General features: G+C 44.0%; 1 protein-coding gene across 1 annotated transcript in view; it reads left to right on the top strand.

Moving 5' to 3' along the window:
* LOC144827230 (uncharacterized) overlaps nt 1-17963 on the top strand; it is a 630276-nt gene that overhangs the window by 516410 nt on the left and 95903 nt on the right. Inside the window, exon 4 of the mRNA XM_078685614.1 lies at nt 17271-17373. Coding sequence (XP_078541740.1) covers nt 17271-17373 — 103 coding nt within the window. The remainder of the gene's footprint in view (nt 1-17270; nt 17374-17963) is intronic.

Below are 17963 nucleotides of genomic sequence, written 5' to 3'. Positions count from 1 at the left end.
ATTTACTTGAAGTTGCAAGGCTTAACTTAGAAGGGGAGGCCAGAGGAATTGAGCCTGGCATGGATCAGCAGAACACAAACAATAATTTAATTATTTGTATCAACAAAGAAGGAGGGACCAAGGGCGTTGTTGAAAGGTCCAGCATACACGCCACAGGAGAGACAGAATCAAATGGAGTATGCTATTCCTGGGAAGAAGAGGTAATATAATGAGGAGGCTAGGAAAGTAGTGCCTTGAACCTTTGATAGAGACTTAGGGGGTCATTAGGATGGCGGGCGAACTTTGCCCGCTCACCATCCTCACGGGGATTGGGACCGCCCGCCATAAGGGCGGGGGTCCCGTGGTGGGGATTAGGATGCGCCCGCCACAGTGGCGGGCGCATCCCTCATTTTTAACATTGTGGCGGGTGCTGCTCTCAGCACCGCCCGCCACAATGCTAAAAATGGATGTATGCATTTGCAGGCACCGCGCGGTGCCTGCCGCTTCGTGTATGCAAATGCACAGGTACCCCCCGTGTGCACCCCCCACCTCTCCTTCACTCTGAGGGCCCGCAGGGGGCCCCCAGAGTGAAGACCGCTTGCCTTTCCGTGGCAGGCATCTAACTGAGCCCATTGTAATATGGCTGGCGGTGTCTAATAGACACCGCACCATATTAAACCTTTTCCACCCCGGCCGCAAGGCGACCGGGGCAGAAAAGCGGCCGACGGTGTTTCTGTCCTCTGCGGCCCCCCACCGCCATAGTAATATGGCAGGGGGGAAATGGGTGGCGGGCGGGCAAAATGTCAGGCGGATCGCCACCGCCACCATGGCGGTGGCGATCCGCCCTACATCGTAATGGGCCCCAGAGTGTCTCCCAATTTGGGAAGTGGGGCCCTCACACACCCAGGCTGGGTGTCATGCTCCCCGTAAGGCCGGCACTGCAATGCCTGATGGGCACCCTATGAGGGGCTCTTTGTCTGAGATAGATCTTTTGTCTCAAGCCATTTGTCACAGTGTGGGTAAGGGACCTAGAGGTGTAGATATGTGAGTGTACATGTGCAGTGTAGGTGTGGGGGTATAAGAATAAAATGGGTGGCCAGTAGTACTCAAGAGCAACAATGTTATTCAGATGAATCCACTGGTCCCTGTTAAAACCAGATAGTGAGAGCCACTTTTAGGAATAATGTCCAGTGGCTATGAGGTCAACATGTTTTTGCCTGTTCTATCAGATATAGCATGTGGCAATTCTTCAGGACCAATTGAGAATGTTCTATCTACACTTTGGTTACATCACTTGTAATATCACATTGTTGATCCAACAATTATATATTACCTAGTTGTGGTACCTTAATAAACGTAGACCAGTCCACTGTGGGCGAATGACTTGCTCCCTCGAGTCAATGGTGGAGAGATAAAGCTTAATTATTACGTCAGTTTTCAGCAGTTGCTGAGACAGCCGGCACCTACCGCGTCCTTTACCAAGTCTGTAATTTGAGGCATCTCATGTGAACAGAGGTCCCACAAAGTGTTGCCTAAAAGAAAATTAAGGAAAATCTCAGGACAAAGGAAAGATGGCAGGCATGGTTCAAAGATGGTGTAAATGCTTATCTTTACATTAGTTAAAACATTGATATGAGGTCCAGAAAGAAATGTGTAAAGTAAGAGAATTTGATGAGAATCCATACAGGAAGTTACAGATAGACAGATCAACTGAAATACCAAATAGTACAAAGGACACAATTATAAAGAGTATTGGTCAAGACTGAGACATTTGATAGCATAGAAAGCAATGAAAGTGCATTTTACAGATGATAATTGATAGAAGAGTGTCATTGAAGACATGTGAGTAGAGAACGTGAATGAATGTTCGACAATGAAGCACAAATTTTGTGCAGGAGACAGGAATTTTGAGAAAAGAGAATTGAAATTCATGCATGGACAAGGAGTAGAAAGTAAGCAATTTACAGTTTTGTTAGAATCACTATGAAAAGAGAGTTGAGTGATTCTGCAAAGCAGAACAATGCTTTGACATGATAGAGTGAAGCTAAATATTAAATTATGAAAGTAAATAGAGATCTGCTAATCCTCTACCAGTTGTGACAGGAGCAGTCACAGGGAAAGATTATTTTTATGAGTGTGGATCAGGTAGTTGGAAAAGAGTAGAATGTAAAGTATGGAACTCCTAAGGAAGCCGTACTTGATAAAGAGAGGGGAGATATCCTAGTTACAGTTTAAGTATGGTTAGTATGACAGGAAGAGATATGTTTGAGTATAGAGCTTAAGATACCAAAAGAGTACCAAGTTAATGGACAAAAAGTGGTATTGGTTGTACTGAAAACATTGAATGGGTTATAAGAATCAGGAGAACTAACTAATATTCATTTAAAATGTATTTCAAAGCTATTTCATTGCTGCTTTTGTGGGTGAGTCTGAGGCTTCCGCAGGTGACTTAGGCATAAACTGAAAGCTAGTGATTGTCCTCCTCGAGAAGATAATGTATAGACAGGAATTTATCAAAATACCAGCCAAGTTGTCTTTTTAAGGATGATTTACAGACCTGATGTTTGGCATGTTGGCAAACTGTCTTAGGAGTTAACAACAATTCCCATTACTACTGATTTGTTTTCCACGATGAGGTGGTATAAATAATTAAGGATCTGATGGAAGTCTCTGACCTAAGAAAATGCCTAAATGAGTGAGCCTTGGTCATTTGGCCTGGAGGCTGGTACAAAAGGGAGCACTGTGTGGTGGAGAGTGTGCCTTCTGAGAATTTTTTGAGCAGTGCCCTCTTTCCTCTTTTCTGGGTTTGCAAGGTATACATCAGAAAGGGTTTTATGAAGCCTCTATGCTGTGAGTTAATGATTTGTACCTCTGTAAGGGCAGACATACATGGGAAAGAGGCAAATGAAGAGTTTTACTCCCCATAATTAGAGTGCTGCTGGTTATCACTTTGTAAAACATGCCCCCATGTGTACCTCTTAGTAGCCTCCGTTCACACTTGTTCTCCTGTGCCACCCAACTTGTTGCATATTGTATGTGGAATGCATTGTAGTAGGCTTTAATTCCGGGAGTCCCATGCCCCCCGTTTGAGTAACGCTAAGTAAACTCTGCTGTGCCTACCAGCCAAGACCAGTTTAATCAAGCACCAGCTTTTAAATGTGGGCATATGGAGGGGGCAAATGTAATTCTGTAGGGTATATATATATATATATATATATCGTGGCAGGACTACCACATATGCCACTGCAACCTGTCCTCTGACTAAGAGCGGCAGCGACGCCCAGAAATCAATCGATTCCTGGAGTCCACGGGTCACTCTCCCCATGTTGTATTAATATTGTTTTTCTTGGGAATCTTCTAGAACTACCCTCAAGTATCAAAATGTTTCAATTTCCCATCTCAACCCTCAGTCTGGGAGCTCTTTAGGAGATTGGGAGGCCAGTCTCCCAGTAGAGAGAGGAGGCTTTTTCGAATGTTCTTGCTTAGGCCCCAGACATTTACAAATTGTTCTAAGCAATGCAACAAGATAGGAACCAAAAACCAATGAAGTCATAAGTAAAACAGCACATCATCGGCATACAGAGATTCTAGGTGGTTTCTGTCTCCCACTCTAAATCTCTAAACTGACATTTCATACCAGATATGGAATGCAAGAGGCTCCATAGCTAGCGTAACTATAAGTGAGGAGAGTGAGCACCCCTGTTGTGTTCCCCTCTGTATAGTTCATGCATTCAACACCAGATTACCCATTCTTTAACCTGCCGTGGGTTGCTCATCAACTAATACAACTAATTTGATCCATATAATGTATCCCCTGCCCTACCCCATGCGTCTCATCACCTCCCACATGCAGTCCTAGGTGAGTGTGTAGAAGACCTTTTTGAAGTCTATCACCACAAGAGCCTTCTCTGTCCTGCACCTGGTATGAGAAAGAAGGAGGAACTGAACAACTAGTTACATGATTATGCAAATTATTTCCTCCCTCATTGTGGATGGCAGGATCTCTAGTAGCTGTTCTAATATCTGTCCGGGAAAGGTTTGATATATTTCAGCCAGGAAGTCATCTCTTCCTGGCATTCTATTTTTGTGTAGTTCTTGGAGGGCTTCACAGAGCCCCTTCAAGTGTGAGTTTCCCCTCAATTTCCTCCCTGAAGGGGGTCACCTGGGCAGGAAGGGAAGTTCATCCAGCTATTGTGCAATGAGGTCAGGTGCTATCCGTGGCCCTTGGTATTTATTTTGACCATAAGTTACATAACCAAAAGTGTATTTTCCAGGTTGTGCAGGGCTGGTATCAAGGCGCATTGTGCTCTCTATTTATTATCCTGGTCAAAGGCCTGCTCAGTTTGATTCCCTCTCTTTGGAGTTTCTGCTGGTAATCTGTAAGGTTATATTTGTCTAGTCTGTCCATGTTTTGCCAAGTTTTCTCTCTGCTTCTAAGAATGCCTGCCCGTGTGTGGGATTGATGGGGGAGGCCTGCTGCCGTTCTGCCAGGCATGCCTCTTTCCCTTGCACCTCCGATTGCGATTGCCCCTGAGCCTTGCAAATCATTCCAATACATATTCCCCGGAGCACTGACTTTATGACATAGCATACATTACCACAGCAGGCTAAGTTTCCAGTAGAGTAGTCTGTCAGTGCTATACCCACCGTCTCCACCATGGTCGGGTCAGAGAATAAGTGCCTTAAGTATGATCTGACAGGAATCTATTCTGATAGTTTGAACTGCTAGGGCTTTACGGGCAGAAACTAAAACTCAGTCCTGTCAACTAAAAGTGTGGTGTGTCATGAAATGACAGGAGTACTCTGGTGTGCGGGGGGGGGTGGCCTTGTCTTACATCGACAAATGCATAGCTTCATGTAATGCCCATTTTGTGGAGTGTCCATGTAAGCAGTGAGACGTGTCTGCAGGTTTTGGAAGAATAATTCCCAGTAACACCGTGACTGGTGCGGCCGATGGATCTATGATAATGCCCCCTAGGTGAAAAACGTTTATGTTGTCCTCGCCACTGAGCCCTAGCAACATGGCTGATGCCCAGTGGAGCAGTTTAGTCAGCTATAGAGGAGATTGACTTTGGTTTTACCCCCTTGGCTGTCACCTACCCAGCCAGACATTGTTTTTCCTGGTCTCTCAGCTGTGTCTCCTTCCCCTCCCCTACCTCCTCCCTCTGTGATCCTGTGGCTGTGTCCTCCCCCTTTCAGCCCTGCCTGACTTTGTCTGTTTTGCTTTTTTTCCCCTACACCCTGGTCTCATTCCTTCCCCCACCCATCCTCATGCTCCTATTGGCTCGTATGTGTGTCTATTGTATGCTATTGTAACTGATGTAACTATGTACAATCTGTTCTCATGTAAAGCACTCTGATACCTCCGGGTCTAGCCAGTGCTATATAAAATCTTTCAAATAAATAATTAATTGTCCATATTGAGGACATAGATATGGAGGGTATGTGATGGAGGGTATGTGATGTCCCTTCCAGATATCGTGCCATTCATTAAAAAGCAGCACCCCCCTTGGCATCTGCTTCTGAGTAGATCAATTTAAAGAGACTCTGTGAGAAATCTATATGGATACCCCTCTAGCGTTTGTAGAATACATGGAAAAATAGAGTTGTTCCTGGTTTTTCGCCAGTTTGTCTGCTTCTGAGTCCGTAAGGTGTGTTTCTTGAAGGTAAGCAACAGTAATTTTGTGCAATTGAAGACGGGGAGTACTCTATATCTTTCAGTGTAGTTTTGCAGATCTCTAATGTCCCAGGTCAATATCTTGTATGTCATGGCGCGTCATATGGTGTGATGGTCCCTGTCCCCTGATGCAGGTCAATACCGCAGGCTCGCCCCATGGATACTAACAAGGCATGGGGGGCCAAGTCGCCTGTGACTCACTGCTATTGATGTCATGCAGTGCCAGTGTAAGAATTTGCAGTACAACAAACATTGTCCAACAATTGCCCCCCCCCCCCCTATCCTGGATCAACAGCCCCAAACATCCATCTCAATTGGACTGTCTGCTGAAATTTTTATAATCAAAAGGGCTGATCAATGCACTTAAGAGTCATAGATTACCCTTACCCCCCAAAGTGTAAACTTCAACTAATAAAGATATACTAACTGTATCTGTAAAACGGTGCAGGAGTACAGCAGTAACTACCCCTAACCCCTGAGGAAAAAAAACACCTGGTTTGAAAGGAGCAGAAGCCTTTACTCCAGTTGCTCTATCTAAAGAGAAGTGAAGTTATTACTCATACTTTCATCGTGTGCGTGAACTTGGGGGCTATCCCAATGATCTGGAAGGGTACCAAAAAACATGTCCACCAAGATATCCTATGTCAAAACAATATCACCACCCGCCTGCATGTCACTTTTAAATGCAGCTTATCTGTAGAAAATGGTTATGAGCCAAAAGGCTTCATTGTATCCTGAAACCAATCTGCCTCCATTCCTGCTGTAGCAGTCAAGGAACCCCCCAAGGAATGATCTCGCAATGGGAGGGTTCTGTCCTTGCCTACCACCGGCCTCCCCAACTTCCTTTTGCTCCCCCCATCACAGCCTGCAGCTCAGTCCAGATCTTCCAGGGCCAGACCCAGGCCCCCTTCTCCGAGGTCAGCCATCGCCCAGGATGCGTCCCAACTCTGTCACCAATTTACAGCTAGTCCCATACCTGAGCTGGTGTTGTGAAAAAGAGTGTTTTGCCTCCATGTGTCCGAAACAGGAGCATATGTTGCAGGGTTGTTGCTCTAAATTGTATTTGACTAATTCAAATGGCGCTTCTGATGCTGCACTCTCTGGGTGTAGTCAGGGAAAATTTGAGCAATGATTTCCTTGTGTCTGATTTCTGAGAGTTCTCTAGATCTCCTTAGGATGATGTCTTTGTCTCTGTAATTCAGTATTTTCACAATGATGGCTCTTGGATGTGCCCCTGGAGGCTGCGGGGACATGAGCGCCCTATGTCATGTACCGATGATAAAACCGGGGGAAGAGCCATGGGGGCTGGGACATCACTGATCCTTTGTTCCAGGAAAAGTTCTGGGTGACAGCCCTCCATCCCATCCAGCAGGCCAACAAATTTCAAACTGCTCCTCTGTGCCTGGCCCTTAGCACCCTCCTCTCTGGCATCAAGTTTGTGCACCAGCGCAGATAATGTATGGATCATAGTTTACAGCCCTGCAGCTTCCCACTGCATTTCTTGGACGGTTCACTCCATTTTCATGGCCCAATTGCTAACTTTGCTTAGGTCAGCATGGAAGAGATTGACCTTTAGGGATACAGCATTCATTTTTGCCTCAAGCGTTTGATTTAATTTTGCCACAGCTGCCAATATTTGGGTGCCAGTGTCCGATTCTGGCCTCTAGAGCAGTTTGTTGTTTGCCGTGACTGTGTCAAACTGGTCCATTTTTGTTCATTGCACTGCTCTTGTACCCTTATCCTCAGTGCACAAGTCCTAAAAAAAGAAGTGGGGGGACGCTGTCACCGGAAGTGACATCACAACAGGAAGTGACGTCACCAAAGGTGGCTTGCACCATCAGGCTCATTGCCTCCCCTCGCTCACCCATTAGATGCGATTGCATCTGAGAGGATGTGAAGGGTGTATACCTATTTATTTTCGGTATCGCTATAACGGCATATATGTCACTACACAGCACTTCTTTAATGGTCAGACAGAGAAACTGATTTATTTGCCAATAAAAACAACAACTAAAATGAGGAAACCTAAATAAACTGCCTCATACGATCAAAACGTAAAATCTGACTCCACATCTTCATGAACTTGGAGAAAGTGTCTGACAGTCGTATTTCCATCTCGAGTCACCATTATCTCTTCCAAGCACTTGACTGCCTGGTGGAGGACTTCGGTTCCGCTGAAATCTATAATTTATTACAAAGAGCCGCCCGCGTCGAGTGAGTTCTCTTTCAGTGAGGGGTGATTATCTAAACTGCACTCTTTCCAGCTCACCTCCCACCGCTCGCCCTGATAACACGAGTCCCGCCAGGCAGAGTCCCTTCCCTAATGGAATCTATTCTGAGCGTGAGCAGCGTGCTGTGAGCTCCAATCTCGTCCCAGAGAGGCCAAAGAGTGAAGTCCAGCTGTTTGGCAGGGGGGACGGCGTCCACCTGGTAAAATAAGGGGGGGGACGCTGTCCAACCGCGTGGTACCCCGACTCGAGCCCTGCTTATCCTTCCCTATGACTCTCTTTCACAAGATACGTCATCAAGTTTGATGGAGAAAGGTCAAGCCGGAAGGCGACTTTCAATTGCATCATGTAAGGGGCGTGGCCATACAGGCAAACATGATGGCCTTGTGGCAGTGACGCTCCAGCTTCATCAGCACTCGTGCGCCGGGTGCGCGCCCCAGCTACAATCATCCCACATCAGAAACGTGAGACATGAATGAGTCTTTGAAAGCGGTAAAGGATACTGCTGTCCTCCCGACTATGAGATATTGAGAAGCTGAGTGACTTGGTGTAACTGCGAGAGAGTGGATCTTGCCAGCACTTCCCTCAGAGGCTCTGAGGCATCAGGGGCCATGGGTGAGCCTGAGGTCTAAGCTATTGAGCCTTGCTGGGCCCACCAATCACCATTGAAGATGACAGGTCTATCCTTGACACCACAGGCTGTGGGTTGTGCCAACTGTTGATGCACACGGGCCCCCTCAACCTCAGGGATTATGTCAGAGCCTGGAGGCTGACCGCATTGCCTGAACATGGCAGCTGGCATGCTGTGACACTGCTTCAATACAGTAGCCAGCTTCCGGACAGCAGCACATTACCCCTTGAGGTTATGTAACTGCCCTAGGCCTGGGTTTGAAATTCCGCTACGCAGAGCAGAAAGCTTTACGACCACATTCATGATAGAAAGAGCCCTTAGAACATCAGGCCCCCATCCACCGCCTGGGGCCCATCCTTGTACTAATTTTTAATGATGTTTAGAATCATGAAGATTTATGATGTAATGTTTTCTTTTTATTTCGATGATTTAATGTATGATGTGAGTTGCTTCCTACTTGTGAATGATCATATTGATCGAATAAACTTCTACTACTACTACATAATCTATGATGAGAGCATGAATTAAAAAACAAAAGCAAGACAAAACTGCACACCATAAAAATGTGTGCTCTGAGCAATACACATAAAGCATTGGTTACAGTGGGCTACATCTATGGAGTACCACATGCCCGAGCTTTTGCACTTTATAGGAACAGTACCCATGCTTTTTGTTTAAAAAAACAGACAAGAATCCATGAATGGTTAATACCAACCTCGAAGGGCCTCTGGCTGAAAGCAAATGAAGGAGGGGTCTCTTTTGCCATGAAGCCTAGGGAGGTACACAGAGCTAACAAATAAACTACCCTTCCAACCAGGCAATCTATCTACCTGTGTGTGTAACTGATTAATCAGTAAATGGAAGCTCTCCTCGGGAGCCAGTGCAGGCTTTAATTGATGGAGTCAGTGCTTGAAAAAGAAAGCTAGAAGTGCAGGTACCCTTTACCAGAGCAGGGCCGACTTTAGGGTGGTGCGACGCATGTGGCTGACCTGGAGGGAAGGGCACAGACCTCGAGGGCAGGGGTTTATGGGGGGTAGCTGTGTTTAGCAATAACCTACGATTGATTTAAAAGCACCTGCTGCAGCATTCCTTGTGCGTCCAGCTTTCAGGCAGCAATAAAAGTGGCATGATAACTCTTGTGATTAATGTTCCTGCTAGAGAGAGAGATATCTGAGTTTTTTCTAGTAGCAGTTTTGACTCACTTTACAGTAGCACAGAGGTTAATATGCCTGCTGCAAAGAACAGATCTGTATTTTATATGGATAGATGTAGGATTAAAACAATAAAGCACACAACAGCTGACCAAGGTCAAGCACCTCAATTCCACTAGTTACATATGTCAACAGATGAGTGCAACAACTCCGGGCATCCGCTGTCGAAAGATGCCAAATTGGTAAGAAAGTCCACAAGAAAGGAAGGTGCACCTCTAATTGAAGTCAAACAGGAAACACACTTGTAGTCCAAAAAAGTTCTTCTTTTTATTCAGATTTGTTTGGTTAAAATCAGCACATAGCCAACGCGTTTCATTCCCTAGTGCCACGGAAACTTTGTCAGGGCTGTAACAATTTATAAAAGATATTTTACACATAAATATACATATATACATATATATATATATATATATATATATACATATATATATATATATATATATATATATCAGCTGCAGAAGGTCGACTTGGGATCACCTGTATCTCGGCGATCGATCACAAAAAGACCAACGAATCCCAAATGGTGGCAAAATGATATTTTATTCCTGAGAGAAGTACAGCAGCATGGCAGACGACGCGTTTCGGGCAGTTGCCCTTGTTCACATACATTAAAATTCTACGATTAACAAAATTATAAACAATACAGCACATTTGAAAAAGAAAACAATAAAACATTAAAGAATGAAAATGACCCAGGACCAATAAAAAATTGAAACAAACAAGTCAACAAGGAACAAAAAAACAAACACAATTGTACACACAACATTAACAAATATATATTTTTAATATAAATATGTGATACCATACAGTTGGTCAAAAGGGGGCAAAAGTCGTGATAAAATAGATAGTTATAAGGTGGGAGAAAACAACGTCATCACACGGGGAAACCCTTAGGCTTAATCGTGATACATAGACAGACATTGAATGAAAAATAACTGTGCCACCATAGAAAAGTCTAGACACAAAAGACCAAAGTATCAAAGTGTGTATACACCTCAATGCGTAAGGTATAATGAGTGAAGACAGAGCATAGGCCAGAGATCAATAACCTTGCAACAGTGACCCAAAGCTTCTAAATAGAGCCAGAATTGCAATGTTGCTAATGTCAAACCATCATGGAAAAGGGGTCAATAATACCCAAAGAATAAAGATATTCCAGATTAGAAACCTCAGTGGTGAACAAGAGAAAAACGCACAATAATGTTAGGAGGATTCTCACCTTACTAGGAATGTCAGAAACTTTCTGAAACACCACAATATTTCAAATTCGATCTTTTAGAGTGTATATAAACACTAATAAGAATGATTCAAATCAGTCGGTCCACCGAGATGTTCCATGAATGAGACAGGAATACACAGAAAGTACAAGAAAAAGCAAGAAAAACAATCCTGACTCGGCGAAGGTTCAAACTATAGAGAATCTAAGACAAGCTCACGTCTAGTGACATTATTATAAGATAGTATAGTCATGTAGCAGAGGTTTGAACCATTAATAATCATCAAAGCCCAGCTTGCGTCAAATGACAGCAATATTAAATAATAAGGTTGTGTGGCAACCTTGATCTATAAACAGTAAATATTTAGACAAAACAATAAATGCTAGCAGTGGCCATAGTTCAAAGGAATAGGGCTAATGTGGCATAAATGGCCCGGTTAACAGCCATGTCTCACCTGGATCATCTACCAGTCGCACAAATATTCATAATGATTCAAGCAATGTATCCAAGTGAGCAGGTATGTATAAGACCTGAAGTAGTTTCTGAAAGATCAAAGGGAGTAAATGGACATAAGTAAAAATTAAACCAACATACTTGTCTGGAGTGTAGGGTATTTGTTGGACTTGGCCCTTTTTGCAGGGTCATCCCTGAGCTTTTTGCCTTCCTCCTGTATTTTGTCTGACTTGTTTTTGTTGGTTTTATGACTCTGGGCACTTTACCACTGCTGATCAGTGCTAAAGTGCATATGCCCCCCCTATTGTAAATTGATGTATGGATTAGTGATTCCATGATTGGATGGTTTGGTTTACCTGTCAGACCCTAGTACAGTGCACCAGGAGTGCTCAGGGCTTGTAAACCAAATGCTGTTGGTGGGCTTGCAGCACTGGTTGTGCCACCCACAGAAGCAGCCTCTAAAAGTGTGTCTAAGGCTTGCCATTGCAGAGCCTGTGTGCAGTCTGGTCCTGCCATGCTGACTAGGCAAGTGCACCCACATGCCAGTCCCTAAACCTTCCCTTCTCTTCATATCAGACACCCCTATGGTAGGCCCAAGGGCAAGGTGCATTGTAAGTATAAGGTAGGACAAGCCCTGATGTGTGTGGCATGTCCTAATAGTGAATTACAGCCATTTTCGTTTTTCACTATTGCAAGGCTACCTATTCCCTATAGGCCAGAATGGGCAGTTTGATTATTACATCTTATAATCCTAACTGACTCAGGGAACGAGGTAGAAATGCGAGTTTAGTATGCCTGAACTCAGAATGATAAACTACATCTTTTAGTGAAGTTGGTTTTAACATCCTGTGTTTGAAAATACCACTTTTAGAAAGTAGGTAATTTCTTGCCTAACTATCTGAGTCTGCCTCTGCTAGGTTGTGTATTCCATGTCTGGAGTTTGAATGACAGGGGCTGGGGGATTCCAGGACACAGGGTGAGTCAGCACAGGGCTGAATAGAGAGATCTACATGCAGGTGGGTGGGAGTAGTTGCACCTGCGACCTGAATAGGGCTGTGTCTGCCTTCCACAATGCCGGCTTCACCCCCTGTGGTGTGTCTGATGTCCCTGCCCTGTACTGTGAAAGGAAAGAAGGAGTCATGTAGACAGAGTGCTCCAGGACGGACCAGAACTGGTTTGGACTAGGCAAAGGCCTCTCTGCCTTCAGAGTATAAACGAGGGGAACCAAACCCCAGACCTTTAGATCACTTTTGGGAAACAAGAAGAAACCTTTGCTGAGGAGCGGAACCTGGGAGAATGAGGAGAGACTATTTCTAAGCTGAAGTGCTTCTTGGGGGATTGGCCTGCAGTGGTTGCCTGACTGCCAAAGAAAGGAGAGAGGAACTTTGTGTGTACTTTTATCAACTTGTAAGGATCTCCACGGGCTTGAGAAAAGACTTTGACTCCTGCTTAAGTCTCAGGGACAACAGACTTCACCCCCCAGTTCCCCAAGAGATCTTTGGAAGTGCCTGCAGCTGTGTTAGGCTTTCTGAGGAACTGTGTGTCACAAGAAGCCAGAAGCGCGACTCACAAGCAAGAAGATTGATGCCGAACTGCTGCTGTCACTTCACAACGAAAAAAGCGCCTCGCATCTCCGGAGAAGAGGATCAGCGTCGCATCAGATGCCGCCGCATCACCGGGAAGCATGTCGCAGGGCCTGTTGCGGCTCGCAATGTTGTAAAAGCACCGCGCATCGCCGCAGAAGAGGATCGACGTCGCATCAGACGCTGCCGCATCACGGGCAAGAGTGTTGCAGGGCCTGTCGTGGCTCGCATCATCGAAGAAGAGTATCGAAGTCGCAGCAAATGCCACGGCATCACCGAGAAGCATGTCGCATCACAATAGAAGACGCCATCTTTGTTTTCATCGCACCGGATCATCATTGCAACACGGCGTTGCGAGCCGCATCGCCACGGAAGCACAGTAAGAAACTGACGCATCACCGTCCCCTACGCAGCAGTAGGGAACCGACGCATCACCTTCCCTGCAACACTTTAGTTGTATTGGGTTACGCATCCTTAAGGTACATTGACTCAAAGTGTCACATTTTAAAATCTAAAGGGAACTAAGCTAATTCTACCACTTTCAAGTACAGTATTGTGGATGTTTGTCATTTGTGGTCTTGTGTTAAACCTATTTAAAGAACACTTATTTTTAATATACAACCTGTGTGGTGTCCATCTGTAGTGTTGTCACTGGGTTACTGTATTTGTTCACAAATGCTTTACACACTGCCTCTGAGATAAGCCTGTCTGCTCATGCCAAGCTACCAAGGGGGTGAGCAGGGGTTATTTTAGGAGTGTACCCCCTTACCCTGACTAGACGCAAGGGTCCCTATTTGTCAAAGGTACCTACCTCTGCCAACTAGAGACCCCCAAATCTAACAGTATTAAAACAGAGCAAGGGTAGTACTAAAGATAAGTGACAATCAGACGTACAAAGTCTCACCTTAATAAAGTGAAAATCTGCATCCAAAGTTGGTCACAAAGTTAGAACAATGATTCACAATTGTGAAGGTACACGGGTACACATAAAGCCCGCTCTCAATATCTGAAATAAAAGAAAGCAATTGAGCATATCTGAGGTATCCAGTAAGGGACATCTCTGGAATAGACAGATAACAATTTAACCCACACCTGAACAGTAAAAAACTCTAAGTGGTTGTATTACTCATTTAAAAAGGAGAATTAAGGTGTTCAAGAACAATTGAATCATAAAGCTACAGTCAAAAACTCTAGAAGCCCGAAAAGTGACAGACAACCATGAGCACAAAATATGTGAAAAACACACCAATTGCACTGCTGATTTAATTACCCTATGAAAACCGGTACCAGCTCTTCATTGAGAGCTACCGTAATGATGTAGCAATTGAGACTATAACTGTCGAGGCAATACCACGCCCAAACGCCAAAACCTAAAATTGCATACAGGTTAGAGCCTCCCAGTCGAGAAATCTTAGTCCATTTACCAAAACTACCACCCATCAGTAAAAGATGTGTGCGCATCTCGTAAAGCACACCAAGTGCATCATGTGCACCAACCATAGCGTACTGAAAAACAACGATATCCTGTGCCCATAATGCATACAGCTAGACCATTCGGCTTAAAAGACGTGCAGGAAACCTTGATGACGTAGGGGCAGTGTTTTCCTAAGAAACATGCAAAAGGGACCAACGGAGGGTGGATTAAGGGTGCCTATAGCATGCCGGCCATATTATAGTGTGTAGATATTATATCTGCGCTCATGAGGACAATATAATTGATTAAATATTTAAGGGGTCAAACCAGCCCCATTACGATTACAGTATAAAGCGTAAGCAGGAAAACAGGAAATAATCCAATCGTCCAGCATACCGAGTATTGATAAGTACTTGGAGAGTGGGCCAAGATTTCCCATAGTGTGTCGGCCATGTTGGATAGTGTGGAGTTTTTATTGGCGCTCATGAAACCAATGTATAACATTAGATCGTAAATAGACAGGCTGACCTAGTTGAGAGATAAGTTGTAAATTCTATTCTTGAACAGGGAGACAGGGAATTATCCCATTATTCACTATTCTGAAGACTAGTATGTCTTTTACCCGAAATGGTTGCCCAAGTGCCCCTTCACAATGGAACAGTATAGCCACCCAATATATATGTGGTTTGGTCAATATAATTGAAAAGTGTGTAAAAAACATAGCGCATGAATATTCACATGCGGGGAAGTTGCAGTTAGTGTATATTTACAAACAGACAAGCAGCAAAGTATACTGAACCACAGGGCTAAATAGACAACAAGGTGGATGTGCTGTATTAGCCACTAAGATGTTTTAAAGGGGTAATAGTGCCAGATAAGAATAATCAGGCAAATAAGCGCCTAAGTAGATGGAATAAACGAAGGCCACAGCATATCATGTGGCCAAAGTATCGTCTCAAAGCTAAACATCATTGCACAGTAACACGGACCAAGCTGTTCACAGGTCTCAGACACCACAAAGCCCAGAGTGATAAGAAGTGAGTAAACAAGTAAAGTCAAGAATAAAAGTAGGGGGCAAACATTATTAAGCAAAAAAAGGGGTAGTACAAGATTGTTCATTTGTAACCATATGAATCATACAGAGCTACTCAGTCCATTGGACGCATTTAACTACAGCATCAGTACAATGGTCCTCAAACACACTTTTTTCTACATCTCTATCCGAGGAAGTAATGAAATTCCCTATCGGTATTGTGGCCCATTTGGGTAGCCTTCAAATGACAAATCCATTTCGCCTCCTTCTGCCTGACCTGTAACTCTCGATCGCCACCACTTGCCCCAGGGGGTGCCTGCCTGGTCGATACCATGAAACCAGAAGGAGTTATCTTCCGGATGTGCTCCCATGTAATGCTAACTTACGGGATAACAGCTGTTCCCATTGAGTATTGCCCAGCGATGTTCCTGAATTCGAGCCTTCACAGGACGTACTGTGCTTCCCACATAAATATTGTTGCACTTGCAGACCAACACATATTTTACATGTGTTGTATTGCAATTGATGAAATGTGCAAGTGTGTTTCCTGTTTGACTCCAATTTGAAGTGCACCTTCCTTAGTTGTGTGGATTAGTAAAGCCAGCCTTTACCGGCACTTAAAAAAATGAAATGTATGTGAGAGAGGGGCTATGGAGAGATGAGGGCCTCTTTTGCTGGGTGGTAGGGAGGGAATCTGAGGAGGAGGTCATGTGGGAAGGGGGGGCAGAAAGATTGTCGCACCCGGCACCACTAGTCTAAAGCCGGCCCTCTACCAGCGAACCTATTTGCTTCTGAGAAGTGCAGATACTCCCCTATTAAAAGTATTGCACCACTGCTGAGAAGTGCAGGTACTCTCCCTCTGAAAATGAAGTGTAGGTACTCACTACCTGACAGTACAGGGCCATTTAAAACAAGGGATGGAGTCACTAAAAGCTTCATAGTGACATTGTTTTCTTTTTGTGAGGTATCATAAAGGTATTACCTGTTGAGTTCTGTGGAGTGTCCTTTTAATGGGCACATAAAAAAAATATTTGCGCAAGTTAGTCTGACGGCGTATTACTAAAATATATATTTTAAAAACGCTTGCTTTTTCTGAAACACTTTTTCCACATTTTGAAGCAGCCTATCTTATACAGTGTGTAATACACTTGCAGAATAATGGCAAGCATATTCACGCTGCTTTCTGTCAAAGGCTCCTACCTCGCAGCACTGTAAACAAGTCACTATTCCCCACTGAGCCACCGAGGATTCAATTCTGAGACTATTTGGTCCCAAACACACAGACATCTGCAGTAATCCCATAAATAATTCGCGGTTTAGTGCTTTTCCTATTGCTCTGGTTTAACCTGCATTCATTTTTCATTTAAGGTGTGTACCTTATTTCACATGCACTTCCTCGAACGCGAAAGATAAACAAAACAGTCACTGAATATGTTGTTATTGTTAGCCATGTCGTTGAAATCGCCTACTCACTGACCCCTCTACCATTGCACAAAGAGTCAAAGTTCCCGTACTTTTTCACACTTCAACTGCTGACCAAAAATCCTTTGCTTTGTAAAGAGATGCCCCACCCGCCCCCGAAAGGCACGACGTCATTAGAGTTTTTTTTTTCATTGATCGTCTCTTCTCATCACAAAGCACAGGATCATGTGAATAGTTTAATAGTGGTGAGGAAGATGGAAGATGTAATTAATAGGGCCGAACTGAGCAGTCATCGGAATGAAAACAAAAAGGAGGTTAAGAGCGCATTCCCTGTCCTAACTTGCCATAACAGTCACCTTTCAACATATGTTTTCTTCGGGTAGATGAGGTTTTCAGCGAAACTCTTGTTTTGTTTACTCTAGGCATGACCAGGCGAGTCTCCTGACAGAAAAACTGGCAACCATGGAGGACATGCACACCAGGTTAAGGGCCAACATTGACTCCATTCATCTATTGACCCAGCAGGTGAGGTATGGGAGTGGAGAGAAGACGGTGAGAAGCATGTTGGCGCTATTTGCACAAATCATTTGTGAAGTTTTCAAGTCATCTTGAATATGGTTCAGTCGCAAACAAATCACTCAAACCCTAATGTATTTACTTAAAACGCTGAAGCCTCCATTGGATTAATGCTTCTATTCCCTAGAAATGACTTGCAAAGGAATAAAAAGAAATAACACAAAATATCTGACAACTACAAAGTGTTCTGTGTTTATTGCCCTGCCAATGGATTTCATGAATTCTTTCAAACGTACCACGATATAAAAAAAAGTTCGTGTTTCTTCTTGCAAACTTTTAAACGCTGTATTCCCCAAGAGCCCGGATCAAACAAATATCCATTACTTATTTTCGTATTTTGCATTACAATGCACAGATTAATTCCCATTTGAACGCCTAAATGAATAACAAAGTGTTCTGTTCCATAATTTACCTTGTCTATGTGGTCTGACTTGAATACCATCTGATATACTTCGGAGTGATGCATAAATTTGAAACATAACAAAAAAAAAGAAATACAAATGAAACTGAGAAGAATTATCATGGCAATCCAAGACCAG

Source organism: Lissotriton helveticus, chromosome 4_1, assembly GCF_964261635.1.
Source record: "Lissotriton helveticus chromosome 4_1, aLisHel1.1, whole genome shotgun sequence".
NCBI classification, from domain to species: domain Eukaryota; kingdom Metazoa; phylum Chordata; class Amphibia; order Caudata; family Salamandridae; genus Lissotriton; species Lissotriton helveticus.
The sequence above is the reverse complement of the archived record's forward strand: the minus strand, read 5'-3'. Positions and strand labels throughout refer to the sequence as shown.